This window comes from Peromyscus eremicus, chromosome 1 (assembly GCF_949786415.1).
Source record: "Peromyscus eremicus chromosome 1, PerEre_H2_v1, whole genome shotgun sequence".
In the NCBI taxonomy this organism is placed as follows: Eukaryota; Metazoa; Chordata; class Mammalia; order Rodentia; family Cricetidae; genus Peromyscus; species Peromyscus eremicus.
In genome coordinates, this window is record NC_081416.1 from 17,481,128 (window position 1) to 17,508,065 (window position 26,938).

General features: G+C 49.8%; 1 protein-coding gene across 3 annotated transcripts in view; it reads right to left on the minus strand.

Moving 5' to 3' along the window:
• Positions 1–26,938, minus strand: part of Pax2 (paired box 2) — an 81,298-nt gene that overhangs the window by 18,141 nt on the left and 36,219 nt on the right. For all 3 annotated transcript variants that reach the window (XM_059257524.1, XM_059257515.1, XM_059257506.1), the window contains exons 6-8: positions 23,248–23,316; positions 2,646–2,821; positions 160–286 (exon numbers count right to left, since the gene is read on the minus strand). In XM_059257524.1, the coding sequence (XP_059113507.1) occupies positions 160–286; positions 2,646–2,821; positions 23,248–23,316 (372 nt within the window). The remainder of the gene's footprint in view (positions 1–159; positions 287–2,645; positions 2,822–23,247; positions 23,317–26,938) is intronic.

Genomic DNA, 26,938 nt, shown 5'->3' on the forward strand with positions numbered 1-26,938 from the left:
CGTCTACACACATCTGTTCACGAAGGCTCGCTCTCTCTTTCTCTCTCTCACTCTGCAGATACCATGGCAGGGGGCCCACTTGTCACACTGGGCCCCAGATGGCACAGACCGAGGCACCCCACTGAAAGCAGCGCCCCACCCTCCCGGAAGCCCCCTTACCGGTCACGACGGGGTACGTCTGCGTGCCTGACACATTGCTGCCCAGCTCAGGGTTGGTGGATGCAGATAGACCTGACTTGACTTCATCAAGCCCAGGGGTCAGGGCCGGGAGCGAGTACTCATTCCCCTGGGAGGAGAGAGAAAAGTGACAGGTTCTCTATTGATGCGTCCACATGGAAAGATGCAGCACGCAGATGGAGAGGAGGACCCCGGAGCCCGCCCAGATGGGGCGGAAGGGCATGGCTGGGTGGGGCCGGAGAGTTTGGTGAGAGAGGGGGTGGACCTGACGTGGTGAGTGGAGGTATAGTCTACACACTGGGGGTGGACTTCCCAACACCCCTGGAACTGCTTCCTCATCTTTTGCCTAAGACGCTCCAGGAGGAAGTGTCACAGTAGGGATCCCCTCACTGAGAAGTGTGGGGTGCTCAGGTTCCTCTGAGCAGGAGCCTTGGGGAGCAGAGGTGGACCCTCCCTGACACATGGCTGAGGTAGCTGTTGGGGGAAGGGCCTAGTGGGCCTCCAACCTGGCACTGCTGGGTTGCCTGATGGGGTATGGGCGCCCCTTTTTAAAAAACAAACAAAGACAGCCCCATGGGCCCCTTGCTCTCTGCCTGTGCACTGGGGTATGAAATTGGGGAGGGGGAGAGTCCACATGGCTAACAGAAGGGTGGGAGGGGGCCAGCCATTGAGTCTGAAAGGGTGTCCTGCCCGAAACACTTGGGTAATTGCCTTTTTATTGCAACCACTACCAAGCCAGACCCTGGAGCTGGGCAGACCAGGAGCCCGCACAAAGCAGGAAAAGTTGCTCTGATTAATATTACGTTAAATTAAAACTGATTTTCTGCTCTTTCGGGTCCGTTTTTTTTCCCTTCCGCTTCCTGGCCCCCCCAGAGGACCCCCTCCCCTCCCTGGCTGGACGGGATTGCCTCGTCATTTCCAATTCCTTCTCGTATTGATCTTCCTGTAGAAATCAGTTTTGTAATTAGCTGCAAATTAGGCCTTCTACTGGGGGTGAAGCTGCCCCCTGATTTATCACCAGAGTAATTCGCTGTGATCGGAGAGAAATTAAAATGAACTCAATTAGGCTTCGGATTTGCTTTATGGGCCCTGCTCCGAGTTTCAGGGGGAAAAATGACTGTGCTGGTGTTTAATAGTCTAATGAAAGTAAATAAAGGTTATTCATTGTAATACAGCCGGGGACTCAGGGAGGGTGCACTGAGCCGCCCGCCTCGGCCAGCTCCTCCTTTGTTGGTTTATAGCTCAGGGCACCTTAAAAAGACTTTTGATTTTTGTTTTATGAAGACAAACAGCTTACGGGATAAAAGGACGGGCGGGGAGAAAGTAGAGAGACTAGGAGCTGTTGGAGTCTTAGAGTGCGACTGTGCTGTGTGGAGCCGGAGAGGCTTTGCCAGTGTCCAAGTGTGTGCGTGTGTGTGAGCCTACAATGTAAGTGTATGCACAGCAGGCTGGGTTGTGCTGCAGTTGAAGGCCTGTCCTAGGCCATATATGTAGGCTGGTTGGGGCGGGGGAGGAGGGGGGGCTATACTGGTGTGTGGGTGGAGACATGTGCTAGAGGGTTGTTGAGCTAGAGGGTGACCTGGGAAGTGTGTGCATTTATGGGCTTTGCAGGACTCCTGGGTTACATAGTGAGTACTGTGTGGGGTGGGAAGGGCAGGTGAACGATAGTGGGAAATGGGAAGTCTTTTTTTTTTTAATTTTTACAATTGAAAAACTTATTGTGTGGGGAGTAGGTCATACCATGGCACACATGTGGAAGTCAGAGGACAGCTCTGTGGAGTCAGTTCTTCCCTCCCACCTTTATGTAGGGTCTGGGGACCAAATGCAGGCTGGCAGGCTTATAGCGTTGGGTGGCAAATGCTATTGCCCTCTAAGCCATCCTGCTAGCCCTGAAATGTGAGGTCCCTGGGGATCTGTTTCTGGGTGGTGTGTTTTGCTGATGTCGCCTGTGTGCCAGCCTATGTCATGTGCTCTGTTCTCGTCTGTGTCTGTAAGCATTGTGGGTGACTGAGACAGCTATCAGCTGGCCTGGGTTCCCAGCGGATCAGGGAGGAGGCACAGGTGGGTTCCCCTCTGACACAGGACAAGAGGATCTTCACAGACCTTCTGTAGGACCTCGTGGGGGCAGGGCAAGGGTCACAGCAAGAGGATATTTCTGTCTTTCTCGTACCAGGATCCCAGAATGCAGAGCTAGGGTGGGGAAACTGAGGGACGACACATTGCCCTTCATGAGGCATTGGAAACTGAATAGAGATAATATTTATCCTCTCACCAGATCTTATTGTTTCCCATGACTACATGCTGACATTATTTTTCTTCACTCTGCCTTAACATAGGTCTGTGCTGTGGTGTTCACTGCACACATGGCAGCCGTATGAACATGTGCAGGGCTGGGTGTTTGGTGTGAGAGGGGCCTTGCTCTGCCCAGTTCCTCTCGGTTCCGGGTGGACAGGAAGCTCCCCTCTCACCTGTTCTGATTTGATGTGCTCTGATGCCTGGAAGACATCGGGATAGGAAGGACGCTCGAAGACCCGATCCAAAGCTTCCAGCTGCTGCTGGGTGAAGGTGTCGGCTCGCAGGTGCTTCCGCAAACTGTCCACACCGCTCTGGGAGTCTCCATTAGGGACGGAGCCCTCGGACACATCTGGGGAACACATAAACACTTCAGGCACGAGCACCAGGCCAGCAGAAACAAGGAAGGATGCAGTGGGTGAAGGGCTGTGTACTTGGCTCTGGACCTCGGGACCCTGGGACCCCGCTAAGGTCTCTTCCTTCCGGTCCATAAGCTAGAGGAGGCTGGAGGCCTGGGCCTAGGGGCCTGGGAGGCCAGCCCCTCCTCAGAGACCTGGCTGAGGAAGCCAGAGCCCTGAAAGAAGGGAGGTCATAGCTGGGTGGACAAGAGGTGGGGCCAGGGGGTCCCATGAAGCTGTCTCCAAGGCTTTCTTTTCCCAGCACCTCCACCCATCCCCCAGCCTGCGTCGTCTGGGGGAGGGGCTGGGTTCTCAGACAGGCATTACTGTGGAGAATTGAACTGGGTTCAGATAAATTTCAGCTCCACGGATTCCAGGGGTTGAAAATCAACAAATCAGGCTGGGTAAAGTAACGAACTACTCCCGAGGAGGAGGGGTTCTGGAAGCAGAGCTCGGGGACACTGGCTGGGAGGAGTCATGTGCTGTTTGGGCACCCCTGAATAGACTCCAGAGAGCAGCAAACTGCTGTGACCTGGCCACCGTTCTCCTCTGGGGGGCTCTGGCTCAGGCCTCAGTAAGAGCCAGCTCCCTGGACACCTGGCTGGCTATTCCATCAGGTTTCCACTAGGAGTCAAGACTTGCTCAATGGAAAAGGGCCGGGCGGTGACCACTAGAGCCTGCTTCTGGCCAGAAGGCAGTCCTGTCTCCAAGTGAGGTTCCACCTCGGCCGCTCATTGCCCTATCTGTCCCTGCTTCCAGCGTTTGGTCGCTTGGAGCTTTTAGAGCATGCTGAGGACAAAGAGCCTGTCCAACAGCCCCTTTGAGCCCTCACCAGCAACTCTCCTGGCCTTCCAGCCCCAGCCCGCCGTTCCTTAGCTTTCCTCAGCCCATGACAAGCTAGGGAGCCTTGGGCCTGGGGCCAGCCTGTGCTTTAGGGCCTAGGGTGTTCCTCTGGGACTGTTATATATATCAGTTTATAGGTGATTATATGATATGATATAATCAATATTGCATTATATACAGTAACATCGTACAGTATCATTTGGGAGACCATAGAAAGTATTACATATTGATTAACCTCAATCTACAGCCGTCCTCCCTTGCTGGCCTCCCAGATGGAGCAAAAGGCACTGTTTTCCAAAAGGACCTCCCATCTTCCCACCATACTGTTCAGGAGCAAAGAAAGTGTGTGTGTGGGGTGGGGGAGAGGGCGGCGGCGGCGAGGGAGAGGTAAAGAGAAAATATGGAGAGACAGAGAGAGAGAGAGAGAGAGAGAGAGAGAGAGAGAGAGAGAGAGAGAGAGAGAGAGAGAGAAGGGAAGAGAATAAGAGAAAGAGAGAGCGAAAGACACTCAGAGAGAGACACTAAGAAGTGGGCAGAGGCAGCCTTGGTGGCATTCCCGGGTTCTTGTGGATGTAAGACCTGGTAGTTGTATTTTTTTCTGCATGGTTCTGGAACCATGTGTGACCCTGTAGGGGGACTGGAATACAGTATGCTATTTTCCCCTTTGTGTGAGTGTTCTCTGTGCATATACATGTACATGTAAACATCTGCGCGAATAAGGGTCTTGGTGAGTTTGAATGACAGCATGAATCTCTTTTGAAAGAACACAGGCACACGAGGACTGTGGGCCCGTGTCCCCTTTCTCCCGTGAGCATGCCTCTTTCCAGGATGCACACCTCCATGGCCTGCCACTGTCTGCCTGCCTGCGGTGCCCAACTGTCTCTGCTTGCGGCCTTCCTGCCTTCTGGGGGGAGCCCTGCTGCTAGGGCCGAGTGAGAGCAGCATCACGGGACGGACGTTGTGTTTATTGTTCCTACTGAAAGGGCCCTGGGAGTAAAAGGTACATTCATCTGTGAGCATGCGTTCAAATATGTGTGTGAGTGTGAGCACACACATGGCAAGATCCACTTCATGCCTCTCTGTGGATTTGTGTGCATGCCTGTGTGTGGCTTGCCTCACCCTGTGACCGAGGTGTGTGTGTGTGTGTGTGTGTGTGTGTGTGTGTGTGTGTGTGTGTAGGAGCTGAACTAAAGCTTTGTCCTCAGGTCACTGGCTGGAGGAGTCTCTTTGCCTTCATTTATTCAGGGGCCCTTCAGATCTTGACAAATCTGTCACTCTAAATTTGCGAGAGATTATGGTGCTCTCTCCCCAGCCCGCAGAGAGGTGATATATGATATCTGCTGCCCCTATTGATTGCCTGATCTGGTGGCAGAGGCCGGCGAAATGAACTTGAAATGAACATCATGCCTCAACTCATTGTGCGTATAATACACTACTTAATCCCACATTTTTCAGCCGCTATGGAATTCAATTGATCAATCATGTTCCACTGATAGTACTGTTTTAGGGGTTATTGCTGCTCCCTCCACTCACTGACCTTTTTATTTATTTATTTTTTTGTACACACTGGCCCTGGTTGTGAGACAGGTTACAGAAGCAGCGACGGCGGGAAGCAGGGGTGGGGGGCTGGAAGGGAAGGAAAGAGGAAGCCAGCTCCTGGAAGAGGAGGCACTGGGAGGTGGGGGCAGAGGAAGGAGACAGGAAAAGTAGGGGACTGGTAGCATGAAAGTGTGAGCGCCTGGCACAGGAGGACAGAGCTTGAACTCTGACCTTAGGCTGGGGGAGTCCTGGGGGGCGGTCTCTAAGTGGGAAGAAAGGCCATGAGGAAGCATCTTCATCTGGAAAGGTGGAGTTTTGATGAGCAGTGAAGTATGGTAGAGGGAATCGTGGTGGTGGTGGTGGTGGTGTGTGTGTGTGTGTGTGTGTGTGTGTGTGTGTGTGAGAGAGAGAGAGAGAGAGAGAGAGAGAGAGAGAGAGAGAGAGAGAGAGAGAGAGAGAGAGGTGAGCTACAGGGCAGGGAGAAGACAGTGAGTGTAATTACTGGTGGGGAGACAGGGAGACATCTCCCTCCAACTCAGCCACAGGCCTGGGCTGTCCCTGGTATGCTCTATGAAAGGGATGGTGCCCTTCCTTTGGGAATGAAGGAAGTAGGGAGGAGTCAAGGCAGACAGAGGGCAGACAGAGCAGGGAAAGGAAGTGGGAGGGACCATGGGCCAGGAAGGTGCCAGGAGGAGATGCTTCTGCAAGGAGAAAGCAGAGAAGCAGGGCAAGGGCAGGAAGGGGGGAAGGGAAACAGAAGAGACCTTCTACACCAGAAACTGGGAGGTGCTGGACAAGACGGTTGGCAGAGGATGGAACCTGGTGTCACAGCTGAGTGTCCAGCTTTGGGGAGCAGTCTGGAGGGGGTGATGGGAGACTAGGAAGAGGAGGAAAAGGAGAAGAGAGTAGAAAGAAAGATGAAGCGTCAAAGGAACGTGTGGGAAAGTGGAGTAAAATAAAGCGGTTGGCAGTGCTCCTCACTGGAGTGACCCCCAGAAGCGATGGAGAGAGCACTCAGGCAGTCTGGAGCAGAGGCCATTGCGAGGACCAGTCAGAGCTTGAAGGGCTATCTGGCAAAGCTGTGCAACCATTGGCAGAGTCAGAATTGAGTCCTGACCTTCGAGTGAGAGGGAAGGAACACGTGAGAGTAGTTAGCATCGATTGCAAGGACAATTCCCCGCCCAAGAAGCTAGGTTCTGAGTTCCTGCGGGCAGGGACCATGCATTTCTGTAACTCTATGCTAGGCATGACACATATCAGGTACTCGTTACGTGAATGAATGAATGAATGAATGAATGAATGAGTGAGTGAATGAGTGAATGAGACTCTCCCTTGTGGTACTCAGAATGAGACCCCTGGCAGAAATTTTCTAGACTGGCCAGTCTCAGCTGATTGGTCCAGCACAAGCACACTCTGTCACTTGTCAGGTCAGCCCACTCCCTGTTAGCCTCTGGCAGCGTCAGCTCCCATCCCCTGGAAGTCCTTGCTGCCTCAGCAATACCATCTACCTACCCACGGTGCCTCAAGCTAACGGAAAACACCGTTCCTGAGCAGTACCACCTACCCATGGTGCCTCGAGCTAACGGAAAACACCGTTCCTGAGCAGTACCACTACCCACGGTACCTTGAGCTAATGGAAAACATTGTTCCTGGGAATTTAGCCTTGGAATCAAAGGGCTACCACCCAGAACAGGTGGCAGAAGCCACTCCAGGAAAGGGCTCAGAATCTACGTGAGTCAACATTTAAACTCCCTGTGCCAAGAAGGCTGGAGTATGGTGTCTGTATGTTCTGGACTTTCTGGAACAATCCCTACTTACAATATTCTTTTCAGCTCTCGGGCTTGGCTTTTAGGGAGAGGTTGGATAATATTCCTCTAGGTTTCTTAAGCCTCCCTCCATCTTATGAGAGGACCATGTGCTGGCCTGATAGTCACCACTGATGGAGAAGTCACTCCAGCTTCCCCCGGCCCCTGCCAGACACTCCACTACTGCACAAGGATGGGGGCCCCTTGGACTGGGGACGCGGCTCAGTGGGAACATTTACACAGCACATTCGAGGCCCTGGATCCAATCTCCAGTACCACAAAGCAAACAAACAAACAAACAAACAAACAAAATAATGAAAAGAATTATAAAGCTGTACATAGCAGTGCCTGCCTGGACTCTCGGGATTCAGGAAGTTACAGCAGGGACATTGTGAGTCCCAAGCCAGCAGGGGCTAGCTAGGGAGACCCTATCTCAAAGGAACTAAAAACTAAAAGCAATGCTTCTGTACTCCAGAGCTCCTTTAATCCTTTCAACAATGCTGCGAAATAAACACCGTGGCACTTACTTTATGTACAAGGAAACCAAGACAGAGGACATTAGGTAGCTTGTTAAAGACTGTGACCATAGTAAATGACAGTCAGGATTTGAGTCCAGGTCCCATATGAGAGCCTGTCTCCTAAATTACTTTACTCTGAAGCCTAGGTACTGAGCCCAGAGGTCTAGGGTCACTTGGCCCTATTCAGGGTACATCTGCAGTTCTTTGCTGGTGCTTTTCCCTGCAGTGAGGCTAACCCCTGTGGTATGTGCTGGCTGAGCACATACTGCTCAGGTGATTAGGGTGCTGCATTTATCATGTTATGGTTGTGGAGACTAGTTGGGTGAGCGGGAGGTAAGAGGCCAGCTCTCCCAGGTCCCATAACTGGGTGGTAGGGCTTTCGGGCCTGCGGCCATTCTAGGGGCTCTTTCCACTATAGTGTGATTATTTCCAAGGAGGATGGGCTTACTGCAAGTCCTTTAGGGAGCACAGACAGGCTAGAGATGAATTAATTAAGCCCATATTATCTTCTTTGACTCCTTATTTATTGAACACCTAACACAAAGTCTTCACAGATCTTGGGTTATTTGGGCTTCCAAACAATCCTCCAACATTGCTGGCAATTAATCCTCTTCTAACTTTCGAGAAGACTAAGGTTCAAAGTCACTGAAGTACAGATTAGGTAAGGGTAAGCGGTCGGATCTAGGGCGTATCCACCAGGGACCCCAGCACAAGGAAGTTCCTCAGAAAAGGTTAAGCTGTAGGCTGAACTGTTAGACAACACTACCCACTCAGCTCCAGAGCAGGAAGCCTCCGTGTAAAGGACAACCATGAATGCAAAGGTCATGACCCCAACACGGTCACAGTGGCTTCTTCCTGATCATAAGCCATTTTACCTTCTTTCTGTCTACACTTTCCTACATTGTCTGGGCTTTGTACAGAGGCATGTATTACTTCTAGAATCTTTATTTTAAAATGTCTCAGGACTAGCAGGAGAGCTTAGTGATGGACCATGTACTCAAGGCTCTGGGTTCAATTTCCAACACACACACACACACACACACACACACACACACACACACACTGTGCCCAAAAAGAAAAGAAAGAAGGGAAATGTCTTTCCCCTCCATCTGACCACCCCCTGACAGCCTTATCCCATCAATACTGTCACCTCATCTGTTCCTGGGTTGCTCTGGAACAGACCCTACCTTATCCTGGACCCCAGGCTAGAACCCTAAATGTGGCCAGTCACAAATGGGAATACCCAGTGAGGTCTCAGCAGCTTGGTGAGTGGGAAGTCACTAAATACTGTGACTCGAGCTGGAGACAAAGGAGAAATATACCCTTTCCTCCTTGTGTTTACTTTCACCTGAATTCCAAAAGTGGGCAATGCAAAGGAAAGGAGATAGATGGAGCCATGCACTCACCCAAAGAGAGGTGGGTTATGGGAGCAGGATAGGATTAGCTATTTCTTTTGTCAGAGGGCACCAAGGTTCCTTAAAGTCTACACCTTCAGGGTGAGGTGAGCTGGACAGCACACTAAATCCCAGCAAACAGGACTGATTTGAGCTTTTAAAATTATATATATATATATATATATATATATATATATATATATATATATATATGAATGTATATATTGGTTTTTTGAGACAGGGATTCTCTGTGTAACAGTCCTGGCTGTCCTGGAACTCACTCTGTAGACCAGGCTGGCCTTGAACTCACTGAGATCTCCTGCCTCTGCCACCCAAGTGCTGGGATTAAAGGCGTGCGCCACCACTGCCCAGCTGATTATTTTCATTCTTAACACTATGTAGGCATGGGTTTTCTTCCTGTGTGAGAGTATGTGAATGCAAATGCAGGCGCCTATAGAGGTCAGAGGCACTGGCTCTCCCTGAAGCGAGAGTTAGTTACAGGCAGTTGTGAGATGCTCAGTTGAGTGCTGGGACTTGAACTCTGGTCCTCTATAAGAACAGTCCATGTTCTTAACCAGTGAGCTATCTCTCCAACCTCCAAGAAACTTTGTATCACAGAAAAAAACTATATAGCTTTAGTATTAACGTTTTTCTTCTAAAGATGGTGACCAAACTCAGGGCCTTGAATATGCTAGGCAAGCAAGCTAGCATTGAGCTTTAGTTTTCTAAGCCCAAACACAAAGGTGCACTGGTCATGGGCCAACCAACAGTATGAGTTCACCTATACTTATTAAATCTGTTCAACTTTACTGGTTCTTGTTATCATCATCATCATCGTCATCATCATCATCATCACCATTATCACCATCATCACTGTTTTTCAGATAAAGAAATAAATCTCAGAGAGCAAGTTGCTTTGTCTAACATCACATAGCTGATAAGTAGCAAAGCCCAGATCTGAAGTCAGAAATGTCTGTTTCTTCCTAGTAAGTCGTTTGCTTTGTCTTCTGGCCATTGCCACCACAGCCATCTTCCTGCTCACTTCCTGCCCTCTTGGACAGACTCTGCCTCTAGCCCTCACAGAGCCCCCGAGAAAGAGATCCCAACCGTTCAATCTTACAAACAAGAAAACAGCTCTGGAAAAGTTCAACATGACCTCAAGAACTGGTATAGGAGGGAAAGCGTGTAAGGGATGGGTAAAGGAGGAAAACAGCGCTGGTTGGCGCAGGGGCATTAAATTTACTCTTCTACCGCATGTCCTCCACATCCTTCCCCCTCAGAAGGGCTCACCCCAGCCTGTCCCCCAGTCTCCCCGGCTGCCAGTTGTTGTAGTTTCAAACTCAATTGTTCTCCCCGGTACTGAGGCAAATGGAGTCATTAATTACCTTCTATCTGCTGGGCTGAGTTCAGAATGCGATCAATATCCCCTCTTGTCATTCAGGGCAGCCTGTCTGTGCAGCCCCAGCACCACCCCCCACAGCAGTGGCACAGCAGGACCCGGACAGGTTTGGGCTGCCATTTGAGGACCCTATCTGAGAGTGGAACAGGGAATGAGGTTGCTCCCCAGAACTAGGGTGCCTTTTGTACTGGGAGAAAAGCAAGGAAGGGAGGGGGAGGCGGAAGGAGAGGGGAGAAGACAAAGGGGTATCGGGGAAGGAGTCTAGATGGGACGAAAATGGGGAAATGGACATGGGAGAGATGGGAAGAGAAGATGGGGAAGCCTGGAACAAGCGAGAAGGAGGGAGGAGGGGAGAGGGAGGACAGAGGAGATGCTACTGTGCTGCAGGGGCCTGGACAGCAAAGAGGATGTGGTACCCCACTGCTTCCCACCTTAAGAGGGACAACTTGGAGTTTGGTCTGGCCATGAACCCTGAAATAAGCTTGGCGCTCATGAAAAGGCCCTTGGAAAGCCGAGTGTTGTGGCGCACGCCTTTAATCCCAGCACTTGGGAGGCAGAGGCAGGTGGATCTCTGTGAGTTCGAGGCCAGCCTGGTCTACAGAGTGAATTCCAGGACAGCCAGAGCTATGTAGTAAGACCTGGTCTCAAAAACAAAAATAAAAACAAAACAAACAAACAAAACCCACAAAATAACAGAAAGGAAGCCCGTGGAATCTGGCCCAAAGTTTTGGCTCTGGGCAATGTTAGGTCTGCCCAGCCCACCAGCCTGGCAAAACCCACATGCTACCTTTCGCCACACCCAGCTTCTAAGCATCATAGGGTGAGAGACTGGGGTAGTTGAGAGTAATCCTGGCCTCAGGCTTGCTGTGCCTACCCATACCTACTTACTTCTGGGGACACTATGCTAGGGATCTTAAAACAAGGCTGGAATAGATAGATGTAACATCCTTAAGCCAAGATCCAGCCCTGGAATAGATGTAACATTCCCCAGGACTGAATCTTGGCTTTTCTTGCTCACTTTCCGTGTGACCTTGGACAAGTCCCGTGAGCTTTTCTATGCTGAGTTTCCTTAGATACAGACAAGAAGGCTGGGGGTCATCCTACAGCAACATTAGCTTTCCCTCTCTCAGTCCCTGCTATAGAAATAATAATAACGTGGACCCAGATTCTGGTTGATACCAAACACTATGCTTAACAGAACACGTGGATTTAACTCAGAACAATAGCATGTTCTAAGTGTACAATCTGTGCTCATGTCAGAATTTTCACTGTAGTAACACATTCAATTTTCATAAGAAAAACTCCATCAGGGAGCTTCTATTATTATACCCATGTCATAGGTAAGGAAATAGAAGTTTGGAAATTAAAGGACTTTCCCAAGGTCACAGAGAGGTAGCTGAGGAATGACAGGGAAGGCAGAGCCAGACCACAGAGATGTGCCTCTGGAAGCTGAGCTTATAACCTGGGAAAACTGAGGCATTTCCAAGACAGGTGGCTGCTCCAAACTACTTATCATAGCCCATAAGACTGCTCCAAACTACTTATCATAGCCCATAAGACTGCTCCAAACTACTTATCATAGCCCATAAGACTGCTCCAAACTACTTGCCATAGCCAATAAGTGTCAGAGCCAAAAGTAAACTCTGTATGCGGCACAGTTACATTGCTATGCTTGGTCTCTTTACTGAACTGTCTCTGGAGGCAGAGACTCCACATTTTCTCATCTTTATAAACCTAGGATAGAGCGTGATATGTGCAATCTCAAATATTGGCTGATTCGTTGAATTCCAAAAACAAAGATGGGTGAGCCCTGAACTTGCCTCCCCGCCCCGCTCCCATTTTACCTTTCAGAAGGAAAAAAAGAGGCAATAATAGTGGTTGACACTGTGGATTTGACATCACACTTTCCAGCTGCAAAGTGTGACCTGAAGATGATTTAATCCGATTCCATCTTAGAGATTTAAAATCAGAACAAAACAAAACGCAGACTCAGAGAAGTTAGGTAGTGTTTCTGTGTCACAGAAATGGTCACCTGTCCTATCCGTTGACTCTGGCCAAGAAAGAAAAATGAATTAAAGACAATGATGGGAATCTGGGGAGAAAGTGACCCTGTCTAAAGCCGGTAGAGGAGGGGGACATTGGGGGAATCCCACAGGAGGGAAGAATACACATGAAACTCCATGTCAAGAGATTCTAAAAAAGAAGACAGAATTCCACGGAAGACAGACGCTCTGAAAGATGAAATTCTGCCTCCTTAAGCTTAAATGAGCAACCTGACGAAGTAAAGGGCCTGGGAGAAGGGGAGGGCGGAACCAGAAGGGCATTTAAGGAAATCACTGTTGCCGCACACGGCTAAGCTTTAAAATGTGATGAGCCTAGACTTTAAAAGGACATGTACATCGAACAGTGGAAGATTATGCAGCCATTAAAAAAATCATGTTTTCAAGGAATATGTAATGACATGTGAAAATGCTACTATATAATGTTAAGTAAAACTAGCAAGACACAAAGCTGTGTGCATAGCAGCACTCCAACTTTAATTAAGAATCACATATCTAAAGTGACACATGCAGAGGGAAAAGGCTCCAAAATTATACACCTAGTTTCAACACCGGTTGTCACTCAATATGGGTGTAGATTATTGGGTGTTTTTTTTTTTTTTAGAAACTTATTGCCCTGTCCAAATATTTTACAATAAACATGTATTGCACTTAGAATCAGACACAGCACTCCACCCCCAAAAGGGCACAAAACAGATGGAAGGAAGGACCACAGCCAGGGAGGGAGATGAGAGTAACACAGGCCTGCAGGAAAACAAAGACCCAGAGGGCCTGAGACAGTGCCAAGGGCTCTGCCCTGCAGAGGAGGATCACGGTGGAGGGTACCTTGGCTCAAACCTTGGTAAGAAGAGATAGTCATGAGAGGAGAGGATGGGGAAGGGAGGACAGGGGAGAAGAGGGGAGTGGAGGGAAGAACAGAGGAGAGTGCTGTGGGATGGTCTGTATGTCAAGTGTGTTGCTGATTGGTCAGTAAATAAATCACTGATTGGCCGTTGGCTAGGCAGGAAGGATAGGCGGGACAAGGAGGAGAATAAAGCTGGGAAGTGGAAGGCTGAGTCAGAGAGACACTGCCAGCCGCCATGATGACAAACAGCATGTGAAGATGCCGGTAAGCCACGAGCCATGTGGCAAGGTATAGATTAATGGAAATGGATTAATTTAAGCTATAAGAACAGTTAGCAAGAAGCCTGCCACGGCCATACAGTTTGTAACCAATATAAGTCTCTGTGTTTACTTGGTCGGGTCTGAGCGGCTGTGGGACTGGCAGGTGAGAGAGATTTGCCCTGACCGTGGGCCAGGCAGGAAAACTTAAGCTACAGGAGAGGACAGGGGAGGAGAGGGCAGGGGAGAGGGGAGGAGAGGAGAGGAGGGGAGAGGAAGAGTGAACTCCTGGTTCGCCTTTGTCTCCCCAGGAAAAGGAAACAGTCCCCAGTGTGCACGCAGAGGGCTGGGGAGGGCCCAGGCAGCAGCCCTGGGCTAACTTTCTCAGGTCACTGTTACACCTCAGTACTCAGAGGAACCAAGGATCCTAAAACTGCTGTTGCTGAGTCCTTGAGTCCAGATGGCTGGTTTCAAGAAGATTTTGCAAACGACACTGCAACACCTTCAGTCTCGAGCTTTGGATATTTTTCTGAAAGAAATTATTTTACCACCGATTTGCAGGGGCCAGAAAATAAAAGGGGACAGACCAGGACCTGAAAGCACTCACTGAGAATAAGTTGTGGCACATTAACTTGATATTGATGCTTAGATTAAACGCTCTCCCCGCCAACCCCTGCCACCATGATGGTGTGCCCAATTGCCTTGGCTGGAAGCTATAACTCTGTTTTGTTTTATCTTTTAAAACATTCTTCACAGCTTTTCTGCCATGATCACAGCATCAATCACATTCTGCTTGTGTGATGGTGTGCACATCTGCATATGCACATCTGCCTCTCAACTAGATGATAAGCGTCTTGAAGTCAAGAGCTGCTCCATTTACCTTTGTAAGCCAATCACGCATCTTTATTTAGCAGGTGCTCAATTTGCTTAAACTGGCATTTCCCCCCTGGCTGATTTATTAAGACAGTAACGTGGATATAGTAAATGTTAACATTTGACAAGCACCTCCTCCCCTTTCCTAGCAGAAGGACAGGGTAGAGGAAAGTGAAATAGTTGATGACTGTTGAGTTAGTTCAACGGTATCACAACGGGGAGGAGGTCTTCGCTTTTTTGTCACATGATTTTCTTCATTTGAAAGGAGAATAACAACAAGAAGGAGGAGGACAAGGGGGGAGAGGAGGAGGAGGAGGGAGGAGAGGAGGAAGAGGAGGGAAAAATCCTAAGACTTCTCGGATAACGACACAGAAGACATCCTAATGACTTTAATCAGGTAGGGTTAAGAGCCTGAACCAACAAGATGAAAATGCAACAGGGATAAATGGAATGCCCTATGTTTAGGTTAAAAAAAAAATCAATTACACAAGTACGGAATGGGTGGGCCTGGCTGGAGAGCAATTGATGTGGAAAAGATCTTGAGGTTTTAGTTGACCATGAGCTTAATATGAGCCTGAGTCGGACACGGCTGCTAAAAAATCGAATGTAATCTTAGGCGACGCTCCGGGTGTGGAGTCTCCCGGCGGGAGAGGGCAGTGGTTCTGCGGTACCTGGCCTTGGCCGGACTGTCTCTGGGACTCAGTGTTCATGAATCCAGAGATAGGTGACCAGGATGGCGAGGGGACTTTCTCAAGGGTAGGAACCTAGTCATGAGCTTGGTAAATAGGGTAAGTGACTGAGGGAAACAGGAAGGGAGAGAGAACGAAGGAGCTAGCGAATGAAGGTCCTTTATCACCACCACTACTGTGCTGGTAAATGCCATGATCTCTAAATATTTTACCAGAAACTAAGACCGTGAGAGATAACGTAAATACTCAAACATCCTAGAGCAAGTAAGGTGTGGGGTGGGCTCCTGTCCTATGCCCTTCCCTCAAAGCAGAGAAAGACATAGCTGTAAGCAGCAGACACTCTTCAGCCATGTCCCACGTCCACGCACAGGCTGCAGCCCAGCAAGTAGAGCTGAGGGAAGGGCGGGCTCCATGGCAAAAGGTAGGCAAGACCAATGACCCTCAAGAATCGGGGATCCTCCCCTGTCAACGCTCTCCCAGCCCCTGGCCTCCGTCCACATGGGAGGTGTCCTTGGAGCTAGCCAGTCCCAAGGCAAGCTCCACTGCCTGCTTGCTCTTTTGGTCATGCCCCTGCACCCCTCCTGAATACACAGCCAGGAGGTTCACCTCTTAATGAGCAGCCGCCTGTGTGCCCTGTGCAGCCCTGCCCTTCCAGTCTACCTTCAGCCCAGCACAGTGGGCATCAGGGCCCACACTGGCACAAAGTTCAAAGAAGAAACCTGTGCATTCAATACCCTACCTACTTACCACAGCAGCTCACAGACTCTCAGCTTTGAGATCTGTCTGCGAACAGAGGGATAGTGAGCCTGATCATTTAAGGCCCTCACGGTTAATAGCCAACCTAGAAAAAAGAGATGGGAGGATAGAGGAAGCCTAGAACCCCAGAAAATTGTACTAGTATGGCTACTTTGCCCAATTTGAGTAAGCTTCCTCTTCCGCCCCAGAAAAGCCCACAGGTTACCCACTGCTGAGGCAGAGCTGGTCCCCTCATGTGACACCTGTATGAAGAAGTTGGAGATGCTCAGTGAATGGAGATGGGCGGGGAGGAGGAAGATGAAGGCCAGAAGCAATAGGAAGGCACAGGAGGTGGTAAGAGAGCGACAGACAGACCCACCGGAGGAAGCAGCCCTCGGGGCCAGTGGGGAGGAGGGGCTTTGGAGTGAGGGGTTCCTGTTTGGACCCTGGCTCTCCTTTCACCCCCTCCAGAAGGGACTGGGGCCTTCTGCCTGGTATAACCCTCAGTGGGCTCCAGTTGGGCCAGACCCAGTCCGAAACCTGTCTGAAGCTGAGAGGGAAGGGGGCTTTGTTAGCTCTAAGGACACAAGCAAGGCGAAAAATTACATCCCAGGCCGTCCTAAGTATGCTTGTTTAGAGAAACTGCTTGCATTTATGAAGTCTTTGGTGCGGAAAGCAGGGTTGCAAATGGCTGCATCAGAGCGACAGCAGAGGCCATTAATTTCCTGTTATGTTTTCCTGTGTTGGGGGCTTTATTAATTTAATTTTACACTGTCGAACAACAGCGAGAGCTGACACCGCCACACCGCCACGGCTGGGGTTTTCTTTTTGTGTGTGTAGCAAGGCTTTGCCTGACATGCAAATCAAGGCTATTACCAGAACCAATAAAGATGTGTGGAGGGAAGAGGGGAGGGCTGAGTGGGGAGGGCAGAGGAGAGAGCAGGGGACAGAGGGCCAAGGCCGTCCCTGGACGGTTTCTGCCTCACTCTGGGCCTGGCGTATCCCGGATGCTTTGGTATCCTCCACACTCAGCAATTCCTGCCCACCCTCCCCCTCTCCCCTACCTCCCCTCTTCTCTCCCTTCTGTGCCTTTGTGGACTCTACCTGCCAGTTCTCCTCCGTCCAGGATCCTGGCAGAACTTGAACACAGACATGGGGAGGGGGCGGTAAGCTGACATCTCACTGGCAGGTCAGAGTCAAGGCACCCTTTCCTTTCAGCCTCATTCTCTCCCACAGGCCCTTTTCTCCAAAGTTACGGGTCCTGGTTAAGCTCAGTAGGACATATACCCAACACACACACACACACACACACACACACACACACACACACACACAAGAAAGGAAAGAAGAAAGAAAGAAAGAAAGAAAGAAAGAAAGAAAGAAAGAAAGAAAGAAAGAAAGAAAGAAAAAGAAAAGAAGGAAGAAAGAAAGGAAGGAAGGAAGGAAGGAAGAAGGGAGAGAAAAGGAAGAAAACAGAAAAACCAAAAACCAAAAAAAAACAACCAAAAACAAACAAACAAACAAACAAACAAACAAAAAACAACCCACCAGGACTATGGAAGAGGAGAGGGACTGGTCAGGAAGAGGGGATTAGAGGAAAGGAGGGGAATAAGAAAACATTATGGGGGTGAATATAATAAAAAATATGCATGTATGAGATGTCATAATGAAACCCACTATTATCTATAGCTAACATTTGCTAATAAAAACAAAACTTGTTATAAAAATAGTAAACAAAGTTACGGGTTCTGGCTCACTCACATATTCCTAGTGTGCATCAGCACAAGCAAGCCCCATGCTGTGGCAGAAAGGTCTGGAAGGGCCGATACTCTAACTTGGTTGTAAGTCCCTCGGAGATCTCTCATGGCCTCACCCTGTCAGTCACTTACTTCCTTAGAATTCTCGGAGAGCAGGCAAAGGTCTCCAATAATCTCTCCCTACAAGACTGCAGTAGCTGTCTTTAGTAGCTACAGGGAGCCCATGTGGACATCGCCCAGCATCAGAAGAAGAGGTAAATTTCAAGGAGACCTAGCGGTACCACATTCTGGTCCCTTCCATGGCCAGGTCTTCATTCCCACTGCCCAAGACCACACTGTCCCTTGCTGGCTTCCACAAATTGGCTGCTCCAGGTGGTCCGTAATGTCTTTGGTTCCGTTTACCATACAGCCATGCCACCCAGTGCCCATATTGCCAAGTGTCTGGGCTGGCCACACTGCCCGGGGGGAGAGAGATGACAGGTGGGTATGGAGAGAGGAGGAAAGAGGGACTCCTGGAGCTTCTCCTCCCAAGCACCATACCATCTGTATCCCTCCGTCCTGGCTTCTCAGACTTTCTCAGCCTATAGTGTGCGTGTGCGTGTGCGTGTGCGTGTGCGTGTGCGTGTGTGTGTGTGTGTGTGTGTGTGCCCACCTGAGCATTTGCACAGTGTCCATGCGTTTCTCCCTCTGTCCTGGCTTCTCAGACTTTCTCAGCCTATAGTGTGCGTGTGCGTGTGCGTGTGTGTGTGTGTGTGTGTGTGTGTGTATGTGTGTGTGTGTATATGTGTGTGTGTGTGTGTGTGTGTGTGTGCGCCCACCTGAGCATTTGCACAGTGTCCATGCATTTCTCCCTCTGTCACTGGCTTACTCACTCTCCTGCCCACACTTTTTTCTTCTCGAACCAGTTGGCAAGCTTGGAGAAGCTGTTGGATGGAATCCAGCTCTCCTGAGGAGGAAAGCATAAACTTCATAAACGGCATTTACCTTAATGCAGGTTCCTAGGGCTGTTTTCCTCTGGCTTCTCTTTCCTCCCCCATCCCCTCTTTCTCCATCACCTTCTCTGCCTCTATATGCACCCTGACATATGTATGCATGGGCACACACACACACACACACACACACACACACACACACACACTGCGCAGGTACATGTGCTATAGCTAATCCTGGGAGGTTGAAAGTGGGGTGGAGCAGAAGGGAAGGGGGACCAGTTCTGCTCTTGCATTCATGGGAGAAGGCCACGGCCGGGGGTCCTCCACAGGCTCCAAGGGATGCCCACGCCCTGTCTCCTGTGGAGATGAGCACAAAGGGTGCTTTGAAGCTGGCCTGCCTCGGGGAGGGCGGGATGCTGACATTTCATAAGGATGGCCAAATGAGGAGCCACCTGGAAGCCAGGCCACAGGGCTGCTGGGAAGGGAGCGAGAGAAGGCTGGCCTGCAGCAGGTTTGTGAGGCCTCTTGTGTGATGCTGTCAAGGTCAGCAGGTTTGGGTTCATTGAAGGGTCAGGATGGTTTGAATTACTGGCTCTGCTGCAACTAGGCTCTGAGGCTCATGACTGACTCCCAGCCTGCGCCAGGCCCCACCCTCTCCCAGACTGTCTGGCTTTTCTACCACTGTGGGCCAGAAAATGAGGTCCCAGACAGCCCCAAGGCCACCTTGGCTCTGAGGAAGGCAGGATGGGGAAGGGTCGCTGCCTGGTCTCAACAGTCTAGGAGGCTGCAGGCATCCTGGACCTCCCAACCCTTTCATTTTCTTCATATCCATTCTGAGGGGTTCCATGCCAGGGGCCTGTCTTTCCCCATTGCCCATTGGTCTGCAGAAGACGAGGGCACCCAGGAAGGTGAGCCCACAAGCAGCAGGGCCCAGGGAAAGCCCTGAGCCTGGCTCTTCCCTTCTATGTCCAGAGCTTGTGCTGGGGTGGGGGTGGGGAGGAGAAGAGCCGAAGCAGTGGATTTCTTGCTTCACGCCCTTGCTGGGAGTGGGGTGGGAGGAGCCAACCCCACCCACAGGGTTGGAGGGCGGTTGCTGGGGGAAGATGAGGAATGGAAGACATATACCGATATGATGGGTTCTCATGTGAGGGTGACTACAGGAAAGATGTGGAGGACATGCATGCCTTTGCAGAGAATGTGTGACCTACACGCAGTGTTCAGGAGCAGAGGGATACAAGCAATCCCCTCTGTGGCAAGTCAGCACCTCCTCTCCTGGGGTAACCACCCTCCGTTCTCTCTGTCAATGTATAGACAATGTATAGACAATGCATAGACAATGCATAGACAGTGTATAGACAATGTATAGACAATGCATAGACAATGCATAGACAATGTATAGACAATGTATAGACAATGCCTGCCGTTGTGGGAAACCTCAGAACATTTTAAGCAAACTCACTCTTGAGCCACAACAGCACAGACTAGCTGAAAAAAAAGGAAACATAACAATTCGGCTTTCAACTCTAGTGTTAGACTACACCTGCACCTGTCTATCCCACACAGCCGTGGTTAAACTCGGTACCTCCCCACAGAAAAACACGAGTTACCTCTGCACAGAGCCCACAGCAAAGGCTCACACAAAACATCGACACGACCCGCATTTGCTTCTGAGGAGTCACAGGCTCATGGCCAGTGGTATCCAGAGAGTTCAGCTAAAATATGTGATCTAACCGAGCTAGAGGAAAAAGAACCGCCGCAGGTAGCAGGTACGGTCAGTCTCATTTCCATAAGCAGAACCACGAGTGAATGTTCACAGTGGGGCTCTCTCTGGAGTCCTAGTGACCTTTGAACTTAACTCTTTCTTGATCTGGATAGTAGCCAGTTTTGAGTCTTTGCTGGAGATGAACATAAATTGAGTGTTGTTTAACACAGTCAAACCCCAGCACTTGTCCAGACAGGGGGCTCCCATATTCGGGCCAAGGGACCTGTCGCACTGAGACAGAGTCCGTGACACATGCTAGGTGGTACTCAGCACACACAAAGCCGTAAAACCCCAGTGTGACCCACAGGGGCCTTAGCTCTTCCTAAGTCCAGCTTTTGCTTTTCCTGGCTTCGGTTACCTTCCATTTATTTAAGTAGATGGGACTAGAGAGATGGCTCAGCGGTTAAGGGCACTGGTTGCTCTCCCAAAGACCCAGGTTCAATTCCCAGCACCCACATGGCAGCTCACAACTGTCTGTAACTCCAGTTCCAGGGGACCCAACACCCATGGCAAAACACCAATGCACATAAAATAAATAAATAAATAGATAGATAGATAGACAGATAAATAGATAGATAAACAAACAAATAAACAAATAAATAAATAAATAAATAATATTAAGTGGAAAATTCCAGAAATAACAATTCATGAGTTTTCAATTGTTTATCTTTCTGGGTAACATGATAAAACCCTGAGCTGTCTGCTCAGTCCCACCCTGTGTACAAATCAGCCTTGTGCTCAGTGTACCCATGCTGTACCCATTGGTCACTTAGTGGCTGTCTCGGTTATCAGACTAACTTTCACAGTACCAATCTATAATTGCTCTGTTTTAATTATTGTTGTTGTTTATCTTTTACTGTGCCTAATCCATACATTAAACTTTTGTATGTATGCATTGGGAGAAACAAAGCCTGTGTAGATAGAATTGGGCATATAGGACTCTCCATGATTTCACGTGTCCACCAGGGGTCTTGGAGATATGTTCTTATGAGTAAGAGAGGACTACAGTATTCTCAAGATGTGAATCAGATAGCATCCTCCCACTCTCTCCAGCTCACTCTTACTGTACTCTTTCCCAGACTCTGTGTGTGTGTGTGTGTGTGTGTGTGTGTGTGTGTGTGTGTAAGGATTAGGTGGGCACAACTGTACCCAGGTGCTTGACTTAAGTTAAAGAATCAGTACAATATCATTCTGTTGGACCAACATGTGCAACCTTACGGTGTCTTCTGACTCCCCTCAACGGTTCTCCCAGTTTCTTCAGGCTGTATCCTGTCCCATTGAAACAGCATGTAGGCAGCAAAACTTCCTTGTGTCCTTCCCATAGGACAAGCTCCAAGACTCAGTCTACAATCTCTACCTCTATTCATTTCCTTCATATCCATTCTGAGGGGTTCCATGCCAGGGGTCTGTCTTTCCTCTCTGCCCACTGGTCTGCAGAAGACGATGGGCAATGGGGAAGGCCCATACTCTTCTCAGGTCACAGAAAGTCTACCTATCCAGCCTTGCTCACCTGCGTACCCACCCCGAGCTGCCGCCATAGCAAGCCGTGCCCAGAGATCCGAGGCCAGGAGAGCGTCTCCTCTTCCCCGGGATCTCCCTTGCCTGTCTTGTCTGACACTGGTTCTCTTCCCACGGCTCCTCCAAAGGACAGCTGGGAAGAGTTTGGTGACCAGGGCACGCCTGGTTTCCATTAATGAGATACACGAGTGTAAGGCAGCCACGGAGGCAGTCTACAAAAGGAGGCGATCCCGGGCGGCCAGGAGCCGAGCTGCTCAGGTAATTGGTTTATCTATCTGGAAGCAGGGGGAGCAATCTCAGCACAGACAGACTAGCAGTAAAGTCTCTTCCTTAAGGCTATTTCCTTTGTCTTTTCAATTGCTTGCACATCCATGTGAGAGAGGGAGAGAGTGTTAAAGAGAGAGGGAGAGGGAGAAATGTTAATTTGTGAATTAATGGCTTTTCTCAGCGGAATTGTAAATTCAAATGTCACCTCACACGGTGACACCACCGCTGGTCTGCTGAAGAAGCAATGATAAGATCCCCCACCTCCCTCGGTGCCCCTCCCTCCCCAAAGATAGCTGTGGAGTGGAACATGCTACTTTTAATTTGCAATAACACCACAACAGAGGTAGACGGTAATGACTGCCTCTGCCACCCTCCTCCCAGCTTCCTGCCCCCCAGTCCAGGTGGCTCCCCCATTTCCTCTCTCCCCACCCCCTTCTGAAGTGCCTCACCTCACCCTGCTGCCCCCCCCCACCCCAGCCGGTGGCTGATCACATGGGGGGTGCCTTTGGAACGCTGCAAACCCTCTCTTCTCCTTCAATAATCAGGGAATTAATGACCCTGAAGTTAAAGTGAGGCTGATACCGAGGCCCTGCCCAGCGCTGGGAAAAAGCCCTCATTGTTTTCAAGCAGGAGGCGGGCAGCAGTGAGGGAGATTCATGGATGGAGATTGAATATGCAATTTTCTTTCACCTTGCCAAGAGCTGCCCCTGGGCTGTGCCTGGCCTAAATTTTTCCTTTTACCATCTCTGCCTTATCCGGCCCTCCCACCTCCCTTCCATTCTTTCCAGAAAATTACCTTCAAAATTGATTTCCACTTTTACAAACAAATATAATGGGAACACAGGAAAAAACTTGGGCCGTGATGAATTAGGGCTGTCAGGTGCTTCCAGGTCTCCTTTGCTTTTGTTTTACTACCCGATCTACTCTTTGTTTTTCCAAGGGCTGGAAAAACTGCCCCCATCCACAGAGCGGCTGACCCTCTGGGCCACCAGGCCTCAGCCCACAACCTCTGTGGTGGCCCATGGTGGAAGAAGGGATCCAGGCCCACAGACTGTTAGCTTTCTAAGGCTCCCAGATACAGAGCCTCTGCCTCCAGTTGGCTGTCTGCCCTTAGGACCCATTTCTCTGGCCACGCCCCCCAAGCTATTCCCCTTAACCCCCACACCATGTTCCCTCTGGCCCTCATACCTCTTAAAGTCCAGACCAGATGCAAACCTCCACCTCCTCTAATGTGGGCAGGATCAGTGTATACCTCGACTAGAGTAAATAAGAGACAGACAGACAGACACTGAGAGATCCCGAAGGACAGGCAGGTAGATTGGGGGCCGGATCCCCAAGCTGGGAGACCAGGCTCCTCTTCAAAGAGATACAAAAGTTCTGAGCTGCAAATTACCCACAGCCTGAGTGGGAAGGACTAGCTCTCTGCCTCAGTTTCCCTCACCTTAGGGCCCAGCCACTCTCAGGGGTGGGCTTAGGGCAGCTTACTGATTTGTCAACAGATATAGGTTGATACCAATGGGTTCTTGGGGCTAAACTATATGCAGGCCCATCCAACATTCACAGTGTTGAACATTCAACATGCCCAGGTCTGGCTTAGGATTCTCCTGGCTGCTGGTGTCAGCATGTACACGGCCATATAATACTCTCTCCAAGCACGTGCATTATCTAAAACACTGCATGTCTTCTCAACATGTGACATTCCACACCCCCTCACTCCTAAAGGTCTCAGAGCGACATCACACACACACACACAATACACTTACATAAATCATAGAAATATTGTATGTGGTTCAGAAAACAAGCCTCTAGTCTCCAAGGTAAATAAACAAACTTGCATGTAGGAATAGAAATGCACACAGAAGGACAGAGAGAATAATAGTCCCATCTTAGATAAAGAAAAGCACTTTTATACTGACATGCGTAGAAAACTATAGTGGACACTGAAAATGACGAGTGGCCCGTTAGGTAACCACAGAGCAACAAGTGGACAGGTAGGGGCAGACACAGGTGTCTCAACCATGCAGGTGAGGCCAGCTGCCTCACTCTTTACAGATTAGCTTGTCCCAGAGTTACAAAGAGCCCCGCTGGGGTTAGGGAGCCTAGGCCCGAATAGACTTCGTTCTGTCCTCACAGCTTTATTTCATCCTCGTAAAGTTGGCACCTGCCAATTAGACTATTTTTTGCCTAGGTACACAGTGATCCATCTTCCAGAGTGGAGCTGGCTTAACACTTTAGAGCAGTGGTTCTCAACCTTCCCAACGCTGTGACCCTGCAATACAACTTCCTCATGCTGTGGTGACCCCCAAGCATAAAATTAATATTTTTTTTGTGTCTTTTTTTTTTTTTTTTAAGAGCTAAGGACCGAACCCAGGGCCTTGCGCTTGCTAGGTAAGCGCTCTACTACTGAGCTAAATCCCCAACCATAAAATTATTTTTGGCGCTACTTCATAACTGTAATTTTGCCAGTTAGGAATCGTAATGTTAAAAAAAAAATCTAGGGGCTGGAGAGGTGGCTCAGTGGTTAAGAACACTGGCTGTTCTTCCAGAGGACCCAGGTTCAACTCCCAGCACCCACATGGCAACTTACAATTGTCTATAGCTCCAGTCCCAGGGGATCTGACACCTTCACACCAATGCATATAAAATAAAGTTATTTATAAAAAAAAAATCTATGTTTTATGATAGTCTTAGGTGAACCCATGAAAGGGCCATTTGGCCCCCAAAGAAGTCGTGACCCACAGGTTGAAAACCAATGTTTTAGAAACCTCTCCATAAGAAGTAAGGGTTGATCAGGGTCGTGATGATTTTTAAGCCTTTAGTCCCTGAACTCAGGAGGCAGAGGCAGGTGGATCTCTGAGTTTGAGGCCAGCCTGGTCTACAGAGTGAGTTCGGGACAGCCAGGGCTACACAGAGAAGCCCTGTCTCAAAAAACAAACAAACAAACAAACAAACGAAGTAAGGGTTGTTACTACCCCACTTGACAGAGGAGCTGGGGTAGAGAAATGACTTCCCCAAGGTCACACAGCTGAGGAGTTCTAGGATTCCAGCCCAGGGTTCACAGTTAAGGCAGGGCTGTGCGGAGGCTTCGGCCCTGGCAGGCCTCATTCATGCTTCTTCCTTCCTGATAAGGAGTTTTGAAACCTTTTCTTGCCTCAATCTAGGGCCTCTAACCGGGTGCTGGTCATGTTCACAGCTCAGTCCCCTTATGGGCTCCAAGCATAGCCTGAGCACTGTTTTTGGGGACTTCTAGGGGGACAGTAAGGAAACAATCTGCTTCTGCCAGCACCAGCAGCATCCAAAGCGGAAGGGAGCTATTCACACAGTGACGGGACTCGGCCATCGGCAGCCATGCAACCTGTCCGGCCTGCAAATGCACAGCCACACCGGCTTGGCACCACCCCGTCACACAACTCATTGTGCACCTAATTAATGGAATACAAAATCATGGCCCCCTGGAAGCCCACCCATCCAAGGCTGGTACCAACACGCCTCCCTCTCATACATCAGCAGCCCCTCACCATATGACTTCATTTGGATTTTTGGACAAGTTATAAAACTTCTCTGTGCTTCTCACCCCCACTGCCAGTGGACAGCAGTGCACTGGGCTGTGGTTGAAAAGAGTGGGGGGTGGGAGTGGGGGCAAAAGACACAGTTTTCTGTGGTTGGTTTTGTTTTCTTTCCAGGTTGGGGATTGAACCTAGGACGTTATTTATGCCTACCAGGCAAGCACTCCACTGCTTAGCCACGCCCCCAGCCTGGCTTTAGTTCCTCAGTCTGAAGACAGAGAGGCTATTACAACTCTGTTTTCCAACCACAAGAGCCAAGGTGTGTAACGTTCAGGGAATTACGTTTCTTAGTACAGCTGCCCATGACTCTTGGTTGGAAGCGAAGGTTTCAGCAGGGCATTGATGAGGATTTCTCCTCCTTGGATTGATACACAGCCTGGGTCCCAGGTGCTTCATGCATATTTTCCTTATCTCTCCCTGGTCTTTCTGCCTAGGGTCCTGGATCCCTAGGAGGAGAGTCCAAGCTTCTCGAGTGCCACATTTCTCCAAAGCAAGTCTGAGTTTTTGCATATTCCCCACAGGCCAGGGCTTGGGAAGGAGTCTAGATCATCTCCCCATCCCATCCCTGAGTCAAATCTGATTAGCCCTTGATGAATATCCCCATGATGCTGTCCACATTCCAAGGGCCATTGCCAGTAACATTCTGGTTATTGCCAGTGCGACACCAGTAACCACTGCTGAGAAGACCTTCATTAATGCCAGCACATACTGCGGTCATTGCCCTTGCTAATGCCCACCACCTCAGTGCCCAATGGTTAGAGCTAAAGAAAGGGCCACATTGTGAGGTGGAAGCCAGAATGGCTTCCTGGAGGGCAGAGGGCCACCCAGCTTGCCTCAAGACAATCTAGGGAGATGTCACTACATCTGAGGTCAAAGGAGGGTCAATACAGTTGACACCTTTAGGACTCTCCCAGAGAAAAATGACCTGGTCCTCTAGTCCCTCTGGGGTCTAGTCCCTGGACATACATCCCAACACTCTGTGCTCCCTCAGATCAGTTTCGTTTTCACCCAAAGTCCTGGCCCAAGAGTTGAAGGGCACACCTGGGTGTTTGTGCAGCCTATGCCCAAGGCTCCTCCTGCGACAACGCAACGACACCGGACTGGCCTGCCAGCTGCTTGCTACCTTGGCCTGACTGCAGAGTTGGGCTACATCATCTTGACACATAATTATCTCCCCATTCTTAATCATCTGAGCTGCTCCCTAATGCAAACTGGGCCCTGCTGCTTGGAGGCCTCTGGAGTGGGGGGAGGGGAGGAGTCCTCCAGATCTCCCTTTGCATTCTCCTCTCTCTCCTCTCCCTTCCCACCTGGGT